This window comes from Musa acuminata, chromosome BXJ1-6 (assembly GCF_036884655.1).
Source record: "Musa acuminata AAA Group cultivar baxijiao chromosome BXJ1-6, Cavendish_Baxijiao_AAA, whole genome shotgun sequence".
In the NCBI taxonomy this organism is placed as follows: domain Eukaryota; kingdom Viridiplantae; phylum Streptophyta; class Magnoliopsida; order Zingiberales; family Musaceae; genus Musa; species Musa acuminata.
In genome coordinates, this window is record NC_088332.1 from 31,893,518 (window position 1) to 31,915,043 (window position 21,526).

Sequence of the window (21,526 nt, forward strand, 5' to 3'; positions counted from 1 at the left end):
GTTGCACCGCCTAGCAGAGCTCGAAGACTGAGCCTCTGGACGGTGCCACCTCCTGTCAGGGGCGGTTGCACCTCCTGCCAGAGCTCGAAGACCGAGCTCAGGCGGTGCCACCTCCTGTCATGGGCAGTTGCACCGCCCAGTCTCGCTTGGAGACTGAGCCCAGGCGGTGCCACCGCCTAGCAGAAATCAGGGTCCGAATGGGTTGATCCATTCGGCCCAATTTGGGTTTTTTAGGGGCCCAATTGCCCCAAGATTAAGTTAATGGGATCACCTCCCATTTTCAAATTAATTATTGTGCTAACTATGATATTTCCTAAGACATTTACTGCAACTTGCTCCAGTGCGTCAATCGCTTCTTCCAACGAGCTTCCGGCGAACTTCCGTCGATCATCCGATGAACCCTCGGCGATGCTCCTGCGGACTTCTGGCAAACTCTTGGACTTGCGACGATCCACTTGGCGAGTTCCGACGAGCTTCTTTGGCAAGCTCATGGACTTCTCGGATTTGTTCCCACAAAACCTCCGACGACTATCCGAACTTCCGTCGAACTCTCGAACTCCCAACGTGATCATTGTCTTGACTCCGGTGCAACTCCTGCTGCATATCTTACTTTCATCGTAGTTAATCCTGCACACTTATCTCAACATATAGATTAGATAACAAATGACAATTGACTTCATCATCAAAATCCTAGATTCAACAGGTACCGCCCAGACTGGGCGGTGGTACCGCCGGTAGTTATTACTGCCAACGGTGGTACCGCCCCTGTTAGGCGGTGGTACCATCAAAGTTGGGTCTCTGAGCTCTGTCAGGCGATGGTATCGCCTAGACTGGGCGATGGTACTACTCAGTATCATGTGTCAGGCAGTGGTACCGCCCAGTAATAGCGGTGGTACTGCCAGGACCCCAAAAATCCGAGATTAGACTCTTTTTAGCTCCATTTTTGAAGCCATTGGGGCCTATAAAAACCCTACCCTTTTCTGCATGAAAGTGCATGAAAGCATTGAGATAATCTTGAGTTGTTAGGGTGTAAAGTGTTGTAAACAAGTGCTAGAGTTCTCCTCCTCCCTTTCTAAGTTTTGAGATCATTCAAGAGAGGTGTGAGACTTGTAAGGGTTCTCTCCTAAACTCATGAAAAGGAGAAAGTACTGTAAAAGAGGTGGTTGGTCTTTACCTATTAAAGGAAGGCCTTTAGTAGACACCGAAGACCTCGTTAGTGGAGGAATCTGAAAGTGGATGTAGGTCACGTTGACCGAACCAGTCTAAATCCTAGTTTGCTTTTCATTTGAGCAATTTACATTACTGTAAATCTCCTTAATCCTCTCTTGTACTTTTACGAAAGCTTTCAAGTTCATAATCTCTCCAGAACGGATTGAATCGAAACCATTTTCGACCGAATCAGTTTTAATCAAAACAAATATTTTTTTGAAATCTTAAAAGTTTTTCGCTGCTCTAATTCACCCCCCTCTTAATGCCACTCTTGATCCTAACAATTGGTATCAGAGCAAGGTTCACTCTCGTTTGGTTTAAAACCCAAGAGAGATGGCATTTGTCGATAACCTAGAGGGTCATTCAATTATACGTCCGCCCATATTCAATGGGACGGATTGCACATATTGGAAGACTAGAATGAGGATCTTCCTAATTTCAATGGATTTCGAATTATGGAATATTATAGAAAATGGCTTTCAAAAGTCTTCTCTTCTAATGAACGATTGGAATGAATTGGAGAAGACTTTCGCTTTAAACGCAAAGGCTATGAATGCCTTATTTTGTGCATTAGATAAAAACAAGTTTAATCAAGTATCGATTTGTGAAACGACTTTTGACATTTGGCACATACTCGAAGTGACTCATGAAGGCACTAGTAGAGTGAAGGAGTCAAAAATTAATCTTTTAGTGCATTCTTATGAGTTGTTTCGAATGAAACCGAGTGAGACTATTGGAGACATGTACACCTGATTTACGGATGTCATCAATGGTCTAAAAAGACTTGGTAAAGGTTTCTCGGATTTTGAACTGGTTAATAAGATTTTAAGATCCCTTCCAAAAAGTTGGGATCCTAAATTAACAGTCATTCAAGATGCCAAAGATCTAAATAATTTTACTCTTAAAGAACTAATTGGGTCACTAATAACTTATGAAATGACATGTAAAGCTCATGAAGAGCTTGAGGACACCCTTCCAAAGAACAGGAAGGACATAGCACTGAGAACATAAGAAGACCACTTGAAAAAAAACTTAAGTGATGAGGACTTTGATGATGACTTGGCACTCTTAACAAAGAAGTTCAAAAGATTCATAAAATAAAATAAATTTAAAAATAATATTAAAAATAAATTTGAACCTAAGAAAGAACAAGTGATATGTTATAAATGCAAGAAGCCGAGACACTTCAAGAGTGAATGTCCCCAAGTAAAGAGGAGACAACCAAAAAAAAAGACTCTCAAAGCTAATGGGACAACTCAAGTGCATCCGAAGAAGAGGAGCCTATCATCACCAAACAAGTAGCTCACTATGCACTAATGGCCATTGGAAATGAGGTAACAAGTTCATTTGATGCAAATTTATCCTTTGATGAACTATTAAATGCTTTTAATGATCTATTTGATGAATACAAATTAATTAGTAGAAAATATAAATTATTAAAAAAAGAGCATGCTTCTCTTGTTAGTGATTTCGATAGATTAAAATTTGAGCACAGTGATAGTTTAGCTCCATGTACAAATTGTGATGAACTAGAAATACTTCAAAAGGAAAACTTGCTACTAAAAGAAACCTTAAAAAAATTTAAGGTTGGTAGCAAGTCCTTGAATATGATCTATGCCAACAAGGGTCACATTCATAGAAAAGACGGAATTGGATTTGTGAGTAGCTCTCACCAAACTCCAACTACCTTTGTTAAAGGCCCTACTTTACATGTTTCATCACGAAACAAATGCAACTTTCGTTACAAATTTGGGCATGTAGCTTATCATTGTTCATTTAAGAAATGTAGTCCACATAAATTAATATGGGTTCCTAAAAGAACCTCAAATGACTTAATGCAACATGATAAACTATGTAGATCAATTTTTGAAGCACCCAAGGTTAAATGGGTACCTAAAAATCATCTCTTTTTTTAAGAAAAATGTATCATCACAAGCTAGGAGCAAGAGATGATATTTTGATTTTGGATGCTCAAGGCTTATGACCAAAGATCCAAAATAACTCATAAAGCTCTCTAGCCAAAATAATAAAAAGGGGATCATAAGAATTAAAACTGTTAGTTACTAAATGATACTTATAAGATCATGATGCAATAATTATATGAAATCTTGTGTGATAAAAACTTGATCTTGATCTCTCAAACCTAAAAATTCTTATGCACAAGTTCTCTTTCTAACTTCTTCCGAAGTTCTAAATTTCTAGGATACATTCCCTACCAATTTTTTTTTTGGATCGAAATCTATCTAACAAGATCATGAATTTGTTAAATTTTCGTTTTCGGACTTTCTTGATCACTCACCTGAATCATGATCTTATAGTGTGCGCAATGAGCCATATGCATTTTTCCATACGAGTTTTTACGATGTTTGCGTACAAATGATGAATCATGAACTTATGGTAGGCATTTTATAATACGAATTCAATATAACGTTTGAGTATGGTGTGTATTTTATATGATGAATCATGAATGTAGAGTCTTCAATATGAATTTTCTTTTCTTATGATGTGATTTTTACATGATAAGGTTGTGTGGTACATAACAATAAAAATCTTTCATGATAAGGTTGTGTGATTACATGCAAGCAGTGCTCATTGCATGATAAGGTTGATGTCACCTCTCTTCCCCCACACAACTATGTGAGCAGTGCTCACTACTTGTAGGCGGTGGCAACGCTAGTTATCACGGGTGGCAGGCAGTAGCATCGCCCAACTAGTGGTGTCATTGCCCGCAACCTACCCCTTATAAACCCTAAGTTAGGGCTGGCGGTAGAACTAACCCCAACTCATCTTGCACTCCTCTAAACAGCTCCAAACCCATTGCTCTCCCTCTAGCAACCCAAAAATCCCCACTTCCCACTAGATCAAGGATCAATCTCTGACATTCTTTTAAAGATCACTAGAAAGGAGAACTACTAAGGTAATCTCTATTGAATCTCGTATTTTGATGATGAAACCACTTGATATATGTTTATGATTTAATCTACATTTTGAGTGATGCAGGATGCTTCGATCAGGATGAGATAATTAAAGCAAGAAAAATCATGTTGTGCCGGAGGAACCTGTCAGAAGATTGAACGTCTGACCGGTGGATCGGTCGACATATCGACAGAAGGCTTCGGGTCGTGGACTCGGGCATCGGGCCAAGAAGACCGGGTATTGCACCAAGGATATCGGAGTTGTGGAGTCAACTGGCCGATTGGGCAATAGGCCGCAAGAGAGGACGATGCGCCGAAGAATCGGACGAAGCGTCGAGGGACCAATGACATGTCGGACAACTTCGTTAATTGCTTAGGATTAATTGTCTCGATCGAAGTTTGGTTTTACATGTGTAGGATTAACTACGATGGAAGTAAGACATGCAGCAGGAGTTGCACTAGAGTCAAGACTATGATCACGTTGGGGGTTCGAGAGTTTGACGGAAGTCCAGACGATCGTCGGAGGTTCTACGGGAACAAATCCGAGAAGTCCATGAGCTTGCCAAAGAAGCTCGTCGGAACTCGCCAAGTGGATCGTCACAAGTCCAAGAGTTTGCCGGAAGTCCGCCGGAGCATCGCCGAAGGTTCATCGGATGTTCACCGGAAGTTCGCTGAAAGCTCGCCGGAAGAAGCGATTGACGCACCGGAGCAAGTTGCAATAAATGTCTTAAGAAATATCATAGTTAGCATATAGATTAAGTTAGGAATATGAGGTGATCCCATTAACTTAATCTGGGGGCAATTGGCCCCTTGATAGACCCAAATTGGGCCGAATGGATCAATCCATTCGGACCAGAATTTTTGCCAAGCGGTGGCACCGTTAGGGTCAGCGGTGGCACCGCCCAGGAGATAGTCTCCCAGGAAAGCTGGGTGGTGCAACCACCCATGTCAAGTGGTGGCACCGCCTGGGCTCAGTCTCCGAGCGAGACTGGGCGCGCTTGGGCTCAGTCTCCGAGCAAGACTGGGCGGTTGTACCGCCCCAGTCAGGAGGTAGTACCGCTAGGACCTCGGAAATCCGGGAAAAGACACTTTTGAGCTCCAAATTCAAACCGGTTGGGGCCTATATAAACCCCACCCTTTCCTGCATGAAAGGGTAACCAAAAGCACCGAAAGCTTGATCTTACTCTGTGATTTTAGAGCTCGAAAGTGTTGTAAAGGCTAGAAGTTCTCCTCCCTCTTTTCTTCTGCTAGGCGGTGGCACCGCCTGGGCTCAGTCTCCAAGCGAGACTGGGCGGTGCAACTGCCCATGACAGGAGGTGGCACCGCTTGAGCTCGGTCTTCGAGCTCTGGCAGGAGGTGCAACCGCCCCTGACAGGAGGTGGCACCGCCCAGAGGCTCAGTCTTCGAGCTCTACTAGGCGGTGCAACCGCCTTAGTCAGGCGGTGCAACCGCCAGATCCCGGAATTCCGGGAATTGACAGTTTTGAGCTCGGAATTCAAACTGGGTTGGGGCCTATAAATACCCCACCCTTTCAGCACTGAAAGGGCACTCAAACACACCGAAATCCTGATCTTATTCTGTGATTTTTAGAGCTCAAAATTGTTGTAAAGGCCAAAACTTCTTCTCCCTCTTTTCTTCCAAGTTATGATCTTTAAAGAGGGGAGAGAAAATTCTGTAAGGGTTGTCTCCTAAGCCCGTCAAAAGGAGTGAAACTGTAAAAGGGTGGTTGGCCTTCGCCTATTGAAGGAAGGCCTCTAGTGGACGTCGGTGACCTCATCGGAGGAGGAAGCCAAAAGTGGATGTAGGTCAAGATTGACCGAACTACTCTAAATCTCGATTTGCATTTACTTTTAGCATCTTATCTTTACTGCAAACCTCCTCAGTAGCTTACTGCCTTCTGCTCATTTAAGAATGTGTTTCTTAGTTAAGTATTTTTCGAATCGGCATTAAGACGGAAATCAGTTTTATCATACGAACATCATATTTCAGTTTGCGCTTACATTCTGATTTCCATCATAACTGAAAACTACCTTTATATCTTTGTTTTAACTGCATCTCGCTTGATCACAAGTTAAAGTGATTTACGAATCATCTTTCTTACTAAAATCGCTTTTATCGTACGAATGCAGTTTTTATCGTCGAAAGTTTTCCGCTGCACTAATTCACCCCCACCCCCCCGCCCCCCCCCCCCCCCCCCCCCCCTTCTTAGTGCTCTTGATCCTAACAATTGGTATCAGAGCGGTTAACTCTCAAATGGATTAAAACCCAAGAGAGATGGCATACACTGGAAACCAAGAGGGCCACTCTATTACACGTCCACCCATGTTCAATGGGACAGACTACACCTATTGGAAGACCCGAATGAGGATCTTCCTTATTTCAATGGATTTTGAACTTTGGAATCTTATCGAAAATAGATTTTTCGAAGTCTTCTCTTCCAATAACCAATTGGAATGAATTGGAGAAGAAGACTTTCACTCTTAATGCAAAGGCTATGAATGCCTTATTTTGTGCGCTTGATAAAAATGAGTTCAATCGTGTTTCGATTTGTAAAACTGCGTTTGATATTTGGCATACACTCGAAGTGACTCACGAAGGCACAAGTAGAGTGAAAGAGTCAAAAATCAATCTTTTGATACATTCATTTGAATTTTTCCGAATGAAACAGAGCGAGACTATTGGCGACATGTATACCCGTTTCACGGATGTCGTCAATGGTCTAAAAGACTCGGCAAAAATTTTTCAAATTTTGAGCTCATAAATAAGATTCTAAGATCCCTTCCTAAGAGTTGGGACCCTAAAGTCGCTGCTATTCAAGAGGCTAAAGATTTAAACAACTTCCCTCTTGAAGAACTAATCGAGTCATTAATGACCTATGAAATGACACTTTTGGAACATTTTGAACCCGATGAGCACTTGAACCACCTTCCAAAGAATAGGAAGGATTTGGAACTCCGAACAAATGAATACCACTTGAGCGATGACTCAAGTGATGAGGACAATGATGAACTTGAACTTCGAACACTAAATCTTAATAAGTTTATTAAATAAAAATCTAAAATAAACAATGAGCTTGAACGGAGGAAGAGGCCAAAGAAGAGGAAGAATACAACTTGGGATGAATCGAGCTCCTCCAAAGACGAGGAGAAAATCAAGAAAGGCAAGATGGTAAACTACGCCTTGAGGACATTCAACGATGAGGCAATCGAAACCCCCTTAATTTATTTTGAAATTACTTGATATTTTTCATGATGCATTTTCCTTTTTTTGTTTAGAATTAATTTTCTTGAAAATTACATGTTTTATAATGAAAATACAAAAATTAGGAATCATGCTTATCATTCTAGTCATTTCAAAAATAATCATGAAAATTACTTGTTTATGATAAACAAAATGATTAAAAATACCTTATGAAATCATGCTATATGTGGTTAAGAAGTAATAATATGTATCATGTTTGATTAATATTGTTGAATGGTATCATGTTTGATTAACTAATTTCTCGATTTTGATTAAATGAAATCATGTTGATTTGAAGTAATGCATATTGATGTAATGAAAATATTAAACATTTTGATACCATGATTAACAATTTTATACATGAGATTTTAAGTCATACATGATGATAAGCATGTGTTATTTTCATGAGTGTATTTGAAAAACATATGGCAAAACCATGTCCGAATGCATGAAAGTGTTAAATTTTATTTTTGGATTTTCTTGATCATAACAATTCATTTTTTAGAATCTATTGATCTTGATGGTTTTATGACGAAATTCATTTTTCGATCCTAAACGTTTATGCATGTTTTTATTTAACATAAATGAAAAAGCATGCTAACATGAAATCAATCACTTAAAATAAAATACTTAAAAAAAAGAAAAATATATTATCAATGAAATCATGAATCTACCTATGTTATGAATTTTGTGAACCATAAAAGTGATTTTGATGATTTGAATTTGAAATGAGTTTTATCAAAATCATGATATTGATTTCTTAGAATAACATGAGATTACCTTTGATGATCATTTTGATTCATGGAATTTTAGATTCATGACTTGGTCTTACATCTGTTTATGAGATGGTTAAAATCTTTGTACCTTTGAATTATTCCCTTCTCCTTTCAATTTTTGAATTTATGCATGTTATATGTCAAACATTTGAAACCATGTTTTGGTATCATGCATATCTAAGAAATATTGATTTGACAAATTGAATGAGTTGAAAATGAATGATGATTTTTCTCTTGAATATAACTTGTGATTTTTTTATATAAATTATCATTTTGATTTCTCGACATTCGATACATGAGATTTTATTATGAATCAAAATTTCTCATTAATCGATCTCCTACGATTCTACTTGATATTTTCATAAAAGGAGATTTTCTAAATGAATCATGATTTTTCCTTGTGAGTTCTTGGATTTATTACTTGATTTTCTTTTAAAATAAGATCTCTTCTTTGTACTCCTATGATTTTTCTTGATATTTTATTTAAAGATGATATTTACTATATGAATCATGTCTTTTGGTATTTAAATGATTTTATCCTTCATGACATGATTTTTTTGTATGTATGGCTTGCATGGCTTGAAATGTTTTGGAATGATGCATGCAACACTATGATTTTTCCCCTTAGATAAAAAGGCATGCAACACTTTGATTTTTTTTTAAATAATGTGAAAATCAATAATTATTATTTTCTGATAGAATGATGATTTGGAATCATGCATGCAATGATGAAATATTCATGAATTTGAAATGATGCATGCTATACTTATGACAATGATGTACATGATGTATTGCATATGATGTGTATCATGAATGCTTTAAATGATGAATGTTTGGTATCATGATCAACATGTTGATAAATGCTAAAAATTTTAATGTTTAAGTATCATGTATGATATGCTCATTAATGATGATTGATTTATTTTTCGGTATCTTGCATGAAAAATAAGGTTTTTGAAATTGTATATGTTTTAATTTGAATATATAATTATGCACAAATAAGATTGATACTTACCTTTGTCATAATCTGAAAATTGATATAAGGGTCTTCCCTTTTTTTTGACAATGACAAAGGGGGAGTAAGAATTTCTAGCGTGAACATCATGAAAAGAGGCAAACTAGCTAGCTTGCACAATTCAAGACGAAAGCAAAAATTACACTTCTCAAAGGAGAAGAAATTGTTATCTTGAACATCACCGATAATTGCTAGTTTGAAATCTCAAGAAGAAGCAAAACATGCTAACGTGCACAGGTAGCAAACTTGCATATTTCAAGAAGCAAGTGTTGCTTTCTTAAACATCTCTAAATTACTAGCTTGCATGTTCTAAAATGTTGTAACATTACTAGCTTGCAAGATGTAGAGCTTGCTATCTTGAACATCTTAAGAAACAAAAATTACAAAAGTGCTATCTTGACTATCTCAAGAAGCAAAATAAGCCAACTTGCGCATCTAGCAAAGTTGATAAAATTTACATATTTCAAGAAAGAAGAGTTGCCTTCTTGAACATCTCTAATTTGCTAGCTTGCTGTTAGGACTCTAGCTTGGAGAGTCCTAATTGAGAGGGACATTCATGTAAAAATGTTAGGACTCTAGCTAGGAGAGTCCTAATTGAGAGGGACATTCTGTTAGGACTCTAGCTAGAAGAGTCCTAATTGAGAGGGGCATTCATGTATGAGGTTTTTTCTTAGAGAAGAATTAGGAGTCTAGCTAGAGTCCTAATTGAGAGGGGCATTCATGTATGAGGTTTTTTCTTAGAGAAGAATTAGGAGTCTAGCTAGAGTCCTAATTGAGAGGGGCATTTATGTATGAGGTTTTTTCTTAGAGAAGAATTAGGAGTTGTAAGGGAATAGGAGTCTTGAGTATGAGTCCTATTAGGAGTTGGTTGGAAGTAAGAGTCTTAAGTAGGAGTCCTATTAGGAGTTAGGGTTTAGAAGCCCTATAAATGGCCATGTATTCCTTCTCTTTTCATAAGCAATAGATGAATCTTTTATGTAGCCTTTGAGCAGCAACTTGGAGGGACGAACCCCTATAGAGTTCCAAGGAGGCCGATCCCCTAAAGAGATCAACCCCAAATTTAGAATCTGCAAGGGTTCTAACACCTGGTATCAGAGCAGCATTCTTGGCATCTCGCTGCCCTTCCACTGCCATCCATCAGCCCTCCACAACCGCCCAAAGCAATTCCCATAATTGCTTAAAAGATCGTCGCCGAATTCCGCCATCATCTCCACCACCGCGGATCATCCTTTGATCTCCCCGTGAATTACAACAGGTTCTGGTTTCCTACCTTACTGCTGCTGCAATTTAGTTATCTTTATTCGAAAATCCAAAAAAAAAAAAACTGTTCCTATATTGCTGCATAAACCTTTCGTCACAAAGTTTTCATCTCTACGACGAAAGATACATTGCAGAATTCCAGCCGTATAGCACCGTCTGTTTGATCTTGCTACTATATTTTTTCTATTCAAATCTCTATGAAATTTTTATGACATCTTTGACATTTCCTAACAGCAGATTTCCTTTGGTTTTGTCAAAAAATTCTCAATATAAACCATTGATATTTTACATCTAATCTGCTATACTTGAAAATCTATACCGTAAAATTTCAGCAGCATAGCACTGTTTGTTTGATCTTGATACTACGTTGTTTCTATCCAATCTCTACGAATTTTTTATGATAGCTTTGACACTTCCTAACAGTGGATTTCCCTTTGGTTTCATCAAAAAATTCTCAATATAAACCACTGATCTTTTACGTCCAATCTGCTATACCTAAAAATCTGTGCTGCAGAAAATTTCAGCCGCATATTATTGCCTTAACCCATCTATTTGCAATCTTTTTTGAATGAAATTTCTTATAAACTTCATAGATCATCTTGCCTTCCATCTAAGATTAATCTATTAAGAAATTCATCTCTAAAAACGATTTTATGTTGCTGCAAATTTTCGTCGTAACCCGCTGAAATTTTTCGACGAGAATTCTGCAATCGCAACTTGCACCAATTTCCTTGCTGTTCTACTGCCGAAATTTTCTTGATTAAATTAGATATCCTTGTTGTCATATAAACTATTATTTTGCTATCAATTTCCTCCTCAATTCTCTCAAATTTTTGGTGGAAATTACGTCGAGAAACCGTTGTTTCTTCGACGACAATTCTACTCTTACAAGACAGCACATACTTGCTGTAACTTCCACTGATTTCTATCAAACCTTTGCTACCATCTACCACAAATCCAAGACATTCATCCATAGCCCTAAAACTTCACAAAACCACACCCTCAAACTGCACCCAAAACAGCCACAAAACAAACCAAAATCATAGCCTACATCCATCGATCCACCAATCCTTTCGACCATCACTTCTCTCAACTATACATGCCTTTAACCTGATAACAAAAGAGAGATCTTAACATCATAGATTTGGAGGCATATACTATGGCATCTAAGGAGGCAATCAATGCTAAATTCGAAGCCTTGGAGGCGCGAATGGAGGATAAGATTCGGACGCTCTTTACCGAACTCAGATTGGGCCGACCACTAAGCCCGAAAAAATCATATCACGGAGAGAGCTTTGCCCAATCGCACCAGGCTCGAAGAGATGAGTTCCAAGGGAGGGGAGGCTCTATGACTGAACCCAACTATCCATGCATGAGAGTGGACTTCCCTAGATGGGAAGAAGGAGACCCGATTGGTTGGATCTCGCGCACGGAGCGATATTTTCAGTACCACAAAACTGTGGATGTATCTATGGTGAAAATTGCAGCTATACATCTTGAAGGGGATGCTATACAGTGGTTTGACTGGTTTGAACATACTTATGGAGTCCTTTCATGGCAACAATTCAAAGAAGGACTGCTGATCCGCTTCAGACCAACCGATTACGAGAATATTGATGGATAACTAGCAAAGATCCGACAAACTTCCACCATTCAGGAGTACCAAATTAGGTTTGAAAGGTTATCTAATCAAACTCATGATTGGTCTCAAAAACAGCTATTGAGGACCTTCATTGAGGGCTTGAAACCGGAGATCCGAGGAGAAGTTAAAGCGCGACAACCGTATACGCTTATGGCAGCCATCTCTTTCGCACGACATTAAGAGGAGCAATTGAACCATGAAGCTCGGAGGACTAGGGTCGCTCCTCAACAAGTAATATTGAAGCCCTCAACCCCCCCTACTATTGACCAAGTCCCTACACCAAAGAGGTTAACAAGAGAAGAGCTTCGGGAGCGATATGCGAAGGGGTTATGTTGGCATTGTGACGAGCCATGGAGCCGTGAGCATCGTTGTAGTAAAGGGGGACTTCTTATGATAGAACCGATAGAAGAAGAGGTCATTGAACATCCAAAAGAGAGCCTTGAACATGAAGAAGAAGATGCAGAAGAAGAGCCACAACCGACCGAAGTTACGGTACATACACTAGCTAGCTACTCAAACTCGCAAACGATGAAAGTTGGAGGCCTTCTCAAACAACAACCGATCACTGTTCTCATCAACACGGGCAGCACTAATAACTTCCTAAACAGTAAGGTTGCTGTCCATATGAACTTACCTATTGAGAATTGCAGCAGGTTTGTCGTTAAGGTCGCCAACGGACGGATTTTGAAGTGTGATCATTGGTGCCCGCAGGTGAAACTGTTGCTGCAGGACCAAGAGATAATTGCAGATTTCTTCCTCCTCCCTCATGATGATCATGAGGCCATACTCAGAATTAAATGGTTGATGACATTAGGTGATATTTCTTGGAATTTTATGCAACTATTTATAAAATTTTACAGTAAGGAGAAACATGTGATACTGCATGGGAAACGTGAGGGCGATGTAACGATGATTTGCACACAACAAATGGAGAAGGTTTTGCATAAAGCATGCAGGGGCTTTTTGGTACAACTTGAGCAGCAAATTAAAGGAGAGCCAATAGAATTTGAAGATACAAACCTATTTCCTTTGCTTGCTGAATTTTTAGATATATTTGACGAGCCGCACAACCTACCTCTTACTCGTCGGCATGATCATTGTATAATGATTTTTCCAGTCAAATCTTTGGAAAATACTCAGCCATATTGTATCCACATCTCCAGAATGATGAAATATAAAGGATTTTAAAAGAGATGCTTGAAACTGGAGTTATTCGGCCAAGTTGTAACCTCTACTTTTCACCGGTGCTACTTGTACACAAGGACGGAACATAGCGAATATGCGTTGATTACCGAGGTCTCAATGGCATAACCATCAAGAATAAATACCTTATTCCAATAGCAGATGAATTGCTAGATGAAAGGGAGCACAAATCTTCACAAAGCTGGACCTTCGATCCGGGTATTATCAAATACGAGTGTATGAAGAAGTCATACCGAAAACCGTCTTTCGAACACACAACGACCACTACGAATTTTTACTTTCTTCAACAAAAGGTGAAATATCTTGGGCATATCATATCAGAGGAAGGTGTGATGGTGGACCCCTTCAAAATTGAAGCAATGCAAAACTGGCCTACCCCGAGGAACATAAAATTGCTACATGGCTTTTTGGGTTTAACAGGCTACTACCGTAAGTTCGTGAAAAACTATGGAAAGATCAGTGCACCACTTACTTCCTTACTGGAAAAAGATGTCTTCCAATGGTCGGACAGAGCCTCCGCTGCCTTCGACAAACTTAAGGTAGCCATGACGACGACGCCGGTGCTAACACTACCATATTTCAATCGACCCTTCATTATTGAGGCCAACGCATCTGGAGTCAAAATTGGAGTCATTCTCATGCAAGATGGTCGACCACTCACATACACTAGCAAGGCATTATCTCCCTTCCATCAAAATAAGTCAACATATGATAAGGAGATGCTCGCCATTGTGCGTGCAGCAACGAGGTGGAGACCCTACTTGATTGGCCGACGATTTCAAATTAAAACCGACCATAAAAGCCTCAAGTACTTTTTGGAGCGAAAAATATCATCCCCTGAGCAGCAAAAAAGGGTAATAAAACTTCTTGGATTTGATTATGAAATAACTTACAAAAAGGGGAAAAAGAATGTTCTTGCAGATGTGCTTTCGCAGCCCGAGCAAGTTGAATTTCGATCGTTTCACTTCCGACCAGCGACTTTCTTAAGGATATTAAGATGGAATGGCAGGAAGATTCAGAGACTAGTAAGATTATAAAAAAATTGGAAGAAGCACCAAGCCCCATGGCTCATTACAATTGGGACTCAAAAGAATTACACTATAAGGGACGCATTGTGCTTATGATAAAATTCTACTTGCATCTTCACGAGCAGATTTTGGACAAAGGTATTCTATATGTAGGGTACTAAATTGAAAAGGAGTATGACATATCACCCACAAACTAACAGCCAGCCGGAAGTTTTAAATAGGTGCTTGGAGATAGCCGAAAGCCACCCACCAAATATGACTACCCAAAGAGAACTCCAGACCCAGCCAAGTGCCATTATTGATCGACGGATCATGACTCGACGACGACGACCCACTAATGAAGTGCTAATACAGTGGGCAAACCTACCAATAGAAGATGCCACTTGGGAGAACTATGACGACTTGAAGATCAAATTCCCAGAATTCACGAATCATCAGCCTCGAGGACAAGGCTGATTTGAAGAAGGCAGGTCTGTTAGGACTCTAGTTTGGAGAGTCCTAATTGAGAGGGACATTCATGTAAAAATGTTAGGACTCTAGCTAGGAGAGTCCTAATTGAGAGGGACATTCTGTTAGGACTCTAGCTATGAGAGTCTTAATTGAGAGGGACATTCATGTAGGAGGTTTTTTCTTAGAGAAGAATTAGGAGTTGTAAGGGAATATGAGTCTTGAGTAGGAGTCCTATTAGGAGTTGGTTGGAAGTAAGAGTCTTAAGTAGGAGTCCAATTAGGAGTTGGTTGGAAGTAAGAGTCTTAAGTAGGAGTCTTATTAGGAGTTAGGGTTTAGAAGCCCTATAAATAGTCATGTATTCCTTCTCTTTTCATAAGCAATAGATGAATCTTTTCTGCAGCCTTTGAGCAGCAACTTGGAAGAAGAAACCCCTATAGAGTTCCAAGGAGGCCGATCCCCTAAAGAGATCAACCCCAAGTTTAGAATCTGCAAGGGTTCTAACACTTGCATGATGTAGAAGTTGCTATCTCAAAAGAAGCAAAAGTGCTATCTTGTAAAACTTGCATATCTAAACTTGATAGTTTGAATGTTCTAAGCATGATGTAACACTTGCTAAATTTTAAGTTACAACTATTTTGAATTATAGGTGAATCATAAAATTAATTCAAATAGTTAAGATTAGATGTAACAAAAATAAGAATTTAGATAAGATAAATAAATGAGTATTTGGTTTTTTAATATATGGATGAGGGTGAAGAGATTTATATACATGTACTTAAAAAAATTATACTTTATCCTTTTGACTAATATAAATATTTACTTTAAATGAGTTGAAGACACATTGAAAATCTTTATCGTTCCTTTTTTTCACTAAAGTTTTGCAGAAAGCCAATACTTTAGATGGACCTAATTATTCATATTTATTTTTATGATATTATTGTTAGAATCAAGAGCGGCACTAAGAGGGGAGGGATGAATTAGTACAATGGAAAATTCTTCAATTTCGTATAAAGCTCGTCTCGATTCAAATTGTTTCGGAAATATGTTGAACGTAAAACTTTCGTAAGAATGTAAGGAGAAGCTTAAGGAGATTTGCAGTAAAGTAAATTGCATAAAAAGAAAAGCAAACCAGAATTTAGAGTGGTTCGGTCAATGAGACCTACATCCACTTTGAATTCCTCCTCCGTCGAGGTCACCGGAGTCCACTAAAAGCCTTCCTTCAATAGACGAAGACCAACCACCTTTTACAGCTCTTTCTCCTTTTGCCGGGTTTAGGAGATAACTCTTACAATTCTCACTCCTCTTTCTTGGATTGTTACAAGGCTAAGAGAGGGAGGAGGAGAACTCTTCTCACTTTTACAACACTTTTCACACCCCAAACAATTAGAATTTTTCATACATATAATAGCACTTTATTACTCCTTCATGCAGAAAATGGTAGGGTATTTATAGGCCCCAATGACTTCAAAAATTGAAGCCAAAAAGTGTCATATCCCTCGGATTTTGGGTACTGGCGGTACCACCGCCATTACTAGGTGGTACTACCGCCTGCAGTCTGACACTAGGTGGTACCACCACCCAGACCACCTGGGGGATTGGGTCACCAGGCAGTGCCACCGCCAGCCCTGGTGGTGCCACCACTGACCATATTTTTAAGTGCTAAATAGGTTGTTCAATCCGACCCAATTCAGCCCTGTTAAGTGCCCAGTTGGCTCCTAATTAAGTTAGTGGGTTTACTTACAATTCTAACTCAATCTACTGTCTAACTATAATAATTAAGACATAATCAAAGTACTCTTGTTCCGGTACGTCAATTATTCTTCCGGCGAGCTTCCAATAATCTTCCGACGAACTTTTGGCAATATTCTTACGGACTCCCGGCAAGCTCCCAGACTTTACGACGATCTTCTTGGAGAGTTCCGACGAACTTCTTTGGCAAGCTCTTGGACTTCTCGATTGGTTCCGGTAGAACTTTCGTCGAATGTCCGGACTTCCGACGAACTCTTGAACTCCCAACGAGATCTTCATTTGGACTCCGGTATAATACCTGCTTTTGTTATTTTATTTGTATTCACCGGTATCTATCCATCAGTCTCCTCTGGTTCACGACAATTCTCAACCTTCATTGTTTGAATAAGTAATCTTCAGCAGCAACAACTTTTAGTTTTATCAAGTATAACAAAAATGGATCACATTAGTGATCACAAGTACAGTGGGCATATTAACTAGCATTGTAACACGTGGGAGCATAATCAGCATTAAATATTAAAATGATAAAATCTAATTAATAATCAAAGGGCAACAGTCTAAAATAATAGTTCAAAAAATATTCGACTAATGCTCTAAAAAATAATCGAATGGAGACCATTCCATATGTATACTTAGAATATTCCCTTCATTTACCTATGAATTTATAACAAAAATTTATAAACTATTCTATCATCGTCGATTACTACTTAAGCATTAGAGGACTCAATTAAGAATCCTATCTAACATCCGCCTTTGCAGATCGGTATGGAATAACTATCTGAACCCCTCTTGGACTTCTTAAGTAATTAACCCTGAACAGATTTTATAATCTTTAGATTCATATAAAAAATAAGTCTACAAGTACAAATGAACATATGGATATTGAGATGCGTCAAAAGACATAATCCAACCAAAAAAAAAAGAAAACTATTTGATTTTAGGGCTATCTAATCTCAATACAAACATTTAGATCCGACATAATTGAGCACTTGGAATCATCCAAATTTCCAACTCGATAGACTTAATAGTCCAAAACTGAATATTAAATATATGACCTAAAATTACTTGATTTTGCTAGATATTTTATTTTAAAATGAAAAACTCAAAATCTATTTTATTTATTTACTTATTTTAACTGTTAATTTTTTAATTAGTTTACATGACTTATTGACTATGATTAGTCCTAGCAGTTAGGAATCATCTTTTATATATATAGATATGAATCTACTGTTTGGTTTTATATGATGAACAATATTCCCTTCTTGGTTCTAAGATTCTTCTTTGAGAACAATATTCTTCTACTGTTAAGACGGGATTCCAACCCTTATTCTGTTTATTTTATTAATTGAATCGAAATTAATTTTTATTATTGATTTTTTTTCTTTTTGCCTTATGTAAATGTACCTAATTATCCATATTATCTTTACGATATTATTTCTTCCTTAATAACATTTTGTTATGTTTACAAGTATCTATCGATAGACCACTTCATTGTGTGAAATAGGAAATCTTGAGTAGCAATAACTTTTAGTGTTCACAAGCATAACAAAAAATGGATTTCATCAGTGATCTCTTCTCTCTTCTTCACGACAATACTCTCCACTCCTGCAACAACAGCTTTTAACCCAGTAATCTTTTTGCTTATGTTCACGAGTATAACAAAAGTTGATTGTATCCGGCGCATCTCTCTTCTCTCCACTCCATTGTTTTGGATATGAGATCTTCTGCAACAGCGTCTAGCACAGTAATCTGCACCCAACAACCATGTCTTCTCCCTTCCTCCTCTATTTGCTCACCTCTTCCTAAAAGTCACGTACCAAATCCCATGCACATCCACCACCTCAACAGCAGGAGAAAGAACCGGGCTTCCTCCTCTAAATACGATCAAACACCTACTTCGCGAGCGCGTCCAGTGCGCAACACCATCCCCTTAAGTCTCCCACCACACCACTCTCTCTCTCTCTCTCTACAAAGAGAACAAACACGACGCAGTGGAGTCCTTCCTGTTGTACTTCCAGATGAGAATGGCTCTCCGGCTCGCCTTCCTGTCGTTCCTCTTGGTGATGGCCATCGTGGCCGCAGGGGCCACGTACGCGGGCGACGAGTGGGGGATGGCGCGACTGGCGAGCGAGGGTGGCGGGCTGACGGCGTGCGACGGGCGGGAAGGGGAGTGCGTCGGCGACGAGGAGGAGATGACGATGGAGTCGGTGTCTGCCCGGCGAAGCTTGGCTTCCAGGACCAAGTTCGTAAGCTACGGGGCACTTACCAAGAACCGGGTGCCCTGCAACCGGCGAGGCCAGTCCTACTACAATTGCCACCGTCAGAAGAAGGTCAACCCTTATCGCCGGGGCTGCAGCTCCATCACCAAATGCGCCAGAATTCTGCAATAATCATCCACCACCACCACCACCACCCATATATATATATATATATATATATAGGCACTTTGTAGGAGAAAGAAATGGCAGGCTCCTGCAGATGTGGAGTTCTTCCCTGCAGTCTTTGGTCTTCTTGATTTCTTTCTATTATGTTGCTGCTGTTGTTTTTTCTTTCCTTTTCCGTTCTAATTTTATGTGTTACTTTTTATGCAAAAGAACTTCGAGTTGTTCTTTCATGTGATGATGTTTTGTTTGTAATATTGTAATAAAGAAGGTATCATCTTGACCACCTTTTCTATGTCATGTTTGTCTTTGTTTGAGTTGTATATACTTCATTTGCGTATGAGTTAAATTCATTCCGATATATTAGACTTACCTTCTCGTCCACGAGACACTTTTAACATCCTCTCTCATAAAAATATAAATTACTACAAAATGCTCAATATATTTACAAGCTTTAACATTTTATTTAAGTATGCAAAAAAGAAAATTTTGTGCAACTCATTAGATGGGCTTAAAATTAGATCTCAATGCAGTCCATTAAAATTAGATCTCAATGCAATCTCAATGGACTTCTTCGTTCAATGAGACCTCAAAAATGAGTGACGTTATCCCCATCCCCATCAATATGGGCCGATCCCGTTCGGCCCAAATAGGCTTCCGGTATTGTGACTGAAGACCAATTAAGATCCGGACCATATTGTACCGTGTATAGTCACTTCTCTGAGTCGATCCCATCCGACCCAAAAAAGATCCGGCCCATATTGTACCCCGTATAATCACTTCCTGACCTCCACAGGGCTGCTTTACATCTATCGATCTGGTCCCCAAATCCCTGCCGGTGCGCTGATCGCCGCCGGTTTCGACCCGCCTCGATGACGATTCTCCGGCTTCTCATCCTCCATCGCATTCGGCGTCTCCGCTGCCCGACCACTATCATCAGTACCGGCACCACCGCCGCCTCCAATTTCTCCAACCATGGCGAAAGCCTCGCTCTAGCGCTCCGATATCCAGGGTTTGCGTGCACCTCATCCACCTTTTCCACGGCCGGCGATGCTCGGAGGCGCCGCAGGAGGCGGACGAAGCCGCCGCCCGTGGACCAGTCCCTGCTCGACCTCGCCGTCTCCCGGCTGCCCCCTCGCTTCTCAGCTCCCGACCTCGCCGATGCCCTCGCCTGCCTCCCTGACCCCCGCCTGTGCCCCCACCTCTTCTCCTGGGCCATGGACCGCCACCGCCGCCGCCTCACCGCCGACCACTCCCCCTTCCTCGCCGCCGTGAAGCGCCTCGGCGCCGCCCGCCTCTACCGCGACATGGACGCCGTCGCCTCCCTGGTCCTCGCCCTTCCCTTTTCTCTCCCCCCCGCCGAACCCCACCTCAACACCGTCCTCTACTTCTACGCCGAGGCCCGCATGCTTCCCAAGGCCGTCCACGTCTACACCCGCATGCGCGCCTCCCCGGACCCTGCTGCCCACCCCACCGCCGCCACCTACAACCTCCTCTTCGCCGCCATGCTCGGCCACGACGACGCCAGCTCCTACATCCACCACGTCCACATGGGCACCGTCCGCCTACTCTTCCGCCAGATGGTCGACGCCGGCATCGCGCCCGACCGCCTCGCCCTCAATGCCATTGTCAAGGGCTACGCCCAGTCGCTGCACCTCAACGACGCGCTCCGGGTGTTCCACCAGATGGGGCCGGTGCACGGGTGCGAGCCCGACGAGCACACGTACAGCCTCCTGGTGCACGGGCTGTGCGCGCAGGGGAGGACGCGGAACGCGCGGGAGCTGTTCGTGGAAATGCGGGGGAAGGGGATGGTGCCGAGCAGGCGAGCGTGCAACTCGCTCGTCTGCGCGCTGGCGTTGGCGGGGGAGACACGGGACGGGGAGGAGGTGATGTGGGGGGTGGCGCGGGTGGGGAGGGCGCCCGACCTGATCACCTGCAGGACGCTGCTGGAGGAGATTTGCCGGCAGGGGAGGGTGGGGGAAGCGATGGAGCTGCTGAGGAAGATGGGGGATGAGGAGTTGGTGGACGGCCGGACACAACGGGAGCTCCAGCACGGGATCGAGGATGAGTTCGGAGACTTGGATGCTTAGGAGGAATTGAGACGTGAGAGGTGATATGATTGAGGTATCGCCCACTGTGCGAAAAGGAAGAGGGGAGTTGTGGGATCGAGTCAACCCTGGGAAGTATCAGGGCTGATGCCGCCTCTCGGTGACTAGATGAGTTGGCCTCGTAGTCGCACACATTAGCTTGGCGGGAGACCACGTCAGCCTTGGCAGTCTCAACCAAAGCATCCACCAAGAAGTATATGCAGATGCCGAAAGGAGTTTATTGTTATCATACCAATAAAGCGTTTTATTCGGTCATACAGGAAAATAAATGATAGTTTACTCGTGCATTTGTTTGTCAAACTAACTAATTTTCTTCTGTACAAGTCTTTATTTGACAACACAATTTTTTTATTCTAATTTAAATAATATTATTCTTAAACTATTATAATCACATATTTGAATACTACTATGTTATATCAAATGATTTTTGATATGTTTTGATTTTATTTGATTCACTTACCGTGTTTTATTGAGTCTAGTGAAAGATATTTTCGATATTATGCAAAATAAGTATACCATTTGAGAAGAAAAAGAAAAAGAAAAGACCAAT

At 40.6% G+C, this 21,526-nt stretch overlaps 2 protein-coding genes across 2 annotated transcripts; both read left to right on the forward strand.

Moving 5' to 3' along the window:
* The first annotated feature begins 18,511 nt into the window (after positions 1-18,511).
* Positions 18,512-18,877, forward strand: LOC135677492 (protein RALF-like 19). Its single transcript, XM_065189854.1, has one exon. It carries the CDS (start codon positions 18,512-18,514, stop codon positions 18,875-18,877), a length of 366 nt encoding a protein of 121 aa, XP_065045926.1.
* Positions 18,878-19,692: 815 nt separating this feature from the next.
* Positions 19,693-21,263, forward strand: LOC135677770 (pentatricopeptide repeat-containing protein At2g27800, mitochondrial-like). The gene has a single exon (XM_065190159.1). It carries the CDS (start codon positions 19,741-19,743, stop codon positions 20,956-20,958), a length of 1,218 nt encoding a protein of 405 aa, XP_065046231.1. The 5' UTR covers positions 19,693-19,740; the 3' UTR covers positions 20,959-21,263.
* Positions 21,264-21,526: the final 263 nt, after the last annotated feature.

Excerpts from the sequence above, each read along its gene's own strand:
- LOC135677492 (XM_065189854.1), top strand. The coding sequence starts at position 18,512 with ATGGCTCTCCGGCTCGCCTTCCTGTCGTTCCTCTTGGTGATGGCCATC.
- LOC135677770 (XM_065190159.1), top strand. The coding sequence starts at position 19,741 with ATGACGATTCTCCGGCTTCTCATCCTCCATCGCATTCGGCGTCTCCGC.